The sequence below is a fragment of the Bison bison genome, unplaced genomic scaffold, assembly GCF_000754665.1.
Source record: "Bison bison bison isolate TAMUID 2011002044 unplaced genomic scaffold, Bison_UMD1.0 scf7180017851391, whole genome shotgun sequence".
NCBI lineage: Eukaryota > Metazoa > Chordata > Mammalia > Artiodactyla > Bovidae > Bison > Bison bison.
Genome location: NW_011481964.1, coordinates 14,407 through 16,605, shown reverse-complemented (window position 1 = coordinate 16,605; position 2,199 = coordinate 14,407). Strand labels below are relative to the sequence as shown.

Genomic DNA, 2,199 nt, shown 5'->3' with positions numbered 1-2,199 from the left:
ACTTAGAAATGTACGGTGAAAAATATGGAGAACTGAAGCACATTCTGAAAAGAGCTCATGGTTTTTATTTGACCAGAATCCAAAACCTTTTCTTATTTCCAACTAAAAGAAAAATAAAGGAATGAGAAAAATATGAAAAGGAGTCTGTATGTGTACCTTTTGAAGCAAGAGACATTTAAAAACAAGACATTAAAAAGGCCAAATCATACCTGCATTTATACTGTGGTTAAAGTATCTTCTAAAAAACAAAAAACAAAACACTTCTCTGAAAAACCAAGGTACTAAGTTACACACAAAGACACATGAGGGCGCTCTAACCAACAAGCAATAGCAACTACTGTTTGATTCAGAATCTTGAACTATATTTTTACTAAAGTATGATAGATGAGCATTAAATATCTGAAATAAGAAATTACTGATGACATCTGGTAAGGACCCTGTTATCCTGGTGTCTATCCTTGGTCACTACATTTTTCTTCTGTTTAATTCAAGATCTTGCCTGAATGTTGATACAGAATTAAGTTTACTTCTGAAATACAAAAAGAGACTCTTCTAATAGTACTGGATTAGAGAGAAGCTCTTTAACTTAGCCATGAAAAGACACCATTTTAAAAAGTACTTATGGACAATTAAGGTGGTAATTTGGAGAAGGAAATGGCAACCCACTCCAGTATTCTTGCCCAGAGAATCCCAGGGACAGAGAAGCCTGGTGGGCTGCCGTCTATGGGGTCGCCCAGAGTTGGACATGACTGAAGCAATGCAGCAGCAGGGTGGTAATTAAAAATTGGTCTTGTGTTAACATGACCGCAAAATACTTTTGCAACAGTTTACTTTGGCCAGTAAGTATTGCTTGCAAGTACCTTTAAATTCTAAAAATTACCTTCCTAGGCCAAAATCAATTGTCTTTTACAAACTACCTTAAAATCTAGTATAAGAATTACACATTTCTCTAGTATAAAAGAATAAATCTCAGGCATTTAACTATTTCTATCAAATTTTATTCTTTAGACAAAGGCACCATCCACAATAATCAACTACCTGCTTTTATTTCAATTGGACAATCGTGATTAGAAAAGGTGAGAAGGCATCTCTACTTTCCCTTTCCGTTCACTATATTTATGTTACTATTTTATTTTAGCCAATGCTTAAAAAATTATTCAGTTTAAATACCATTTGTAATTTTAATATTAAATATCTGCAACTCTGTTCTAGCTCCTGTGGCAAAATTCAAGGAAATCTGATATAAATGAGTAACAACTCAACATGTATTCAACCATCCAAGATCTCTTACATGGCTTTACCGATCATTTATACCTTCCTTTGTATCATTGGTCTGTTTGGAAATTCTCTCTCCCAGTGGATATTTTTAACAAAAATAGCTAAGAAAACATCAACACACATCTACCTAGCACATCTCGTGACTGCAAACTTACTCGTGTGCAGTGCCATGCCTTTCATGGGTATCTATTTCCTAAAAGGTTTTCAGTGGGAATATCAATCTCCACAATGCAGGGTGGTCAATTTTTTGGGAACTCTATCCATGCATGTGAGTATGTTTGTCAGCCTCTTAATTTTAAGCTGGATTGCCATAAGCCGCTATGCTACCTTAATGAAAAAGGATTCCACACAAGAGACCACTTCATGTTACGAGAAAGTATTTTATGGCCACTTGCTGAAAAAATTTCGCCAGCCCAACTTTGCTAGAAAACTATGTGTTTACATATGGATAGTTGTTCTAGGCATAATTATTCCAATTATCATATACTACTCAGTTGAAGAGACCACAAAAGGGGAAGAGACGAAGTGCTATAATTCACAGATGGAACTAGGAGCCGAGATCTCTCAGACTGCAGGCCTCATTGGAACCACATTTATTGGGTTTTCATTTTTAGTTGTCCTAACATCATACTACTCTTTTGTCAACCATCTGAGAAAAATAAGGACTTGTACATCCATTACAGAGAAAGATCTGACTTACAGCTCTGTGAAAAGGCACCTTTTGGTCATACAGATTCTACTAATAGTTTGCTTCCTTCCATACAGCATTTTTAAACCCATTTTTTTTGTTGTACACCGAAGACTGGACTGTCAGCAACTGAATGATTTAATTGAAATAAAAAACATCCTCACCTGCCTTGCATCAGCCAGAAGTAGCACAGACCCCATTATATTTCTTTTTTTAGATAAAACATTCAAGAA

General features: G+C 35.4%; 1 protein-coding gene across 1 annotated transcript; it reads left to right on the top strand.

Annotated features, from left to right (window-relative positions):
- Positions 1-737: 737 nt before the first annotated feature.
- GPR82 (G protein-coupled receptor 82) lies at positions 738-2,197 on the top strand (the record flags this gene model as incomplete). Its single annotated transcript, XM_010850646.1, has 2 exons — positions 738-1,076; positions 1,213-2,197. A coding segment is annotated over exon 2 (951 nt), but the record flags the coding sequence as incomplete, so codon positions are not given.
- Positions 2,198-2,199: the final 2 nt, after the last annotated feature.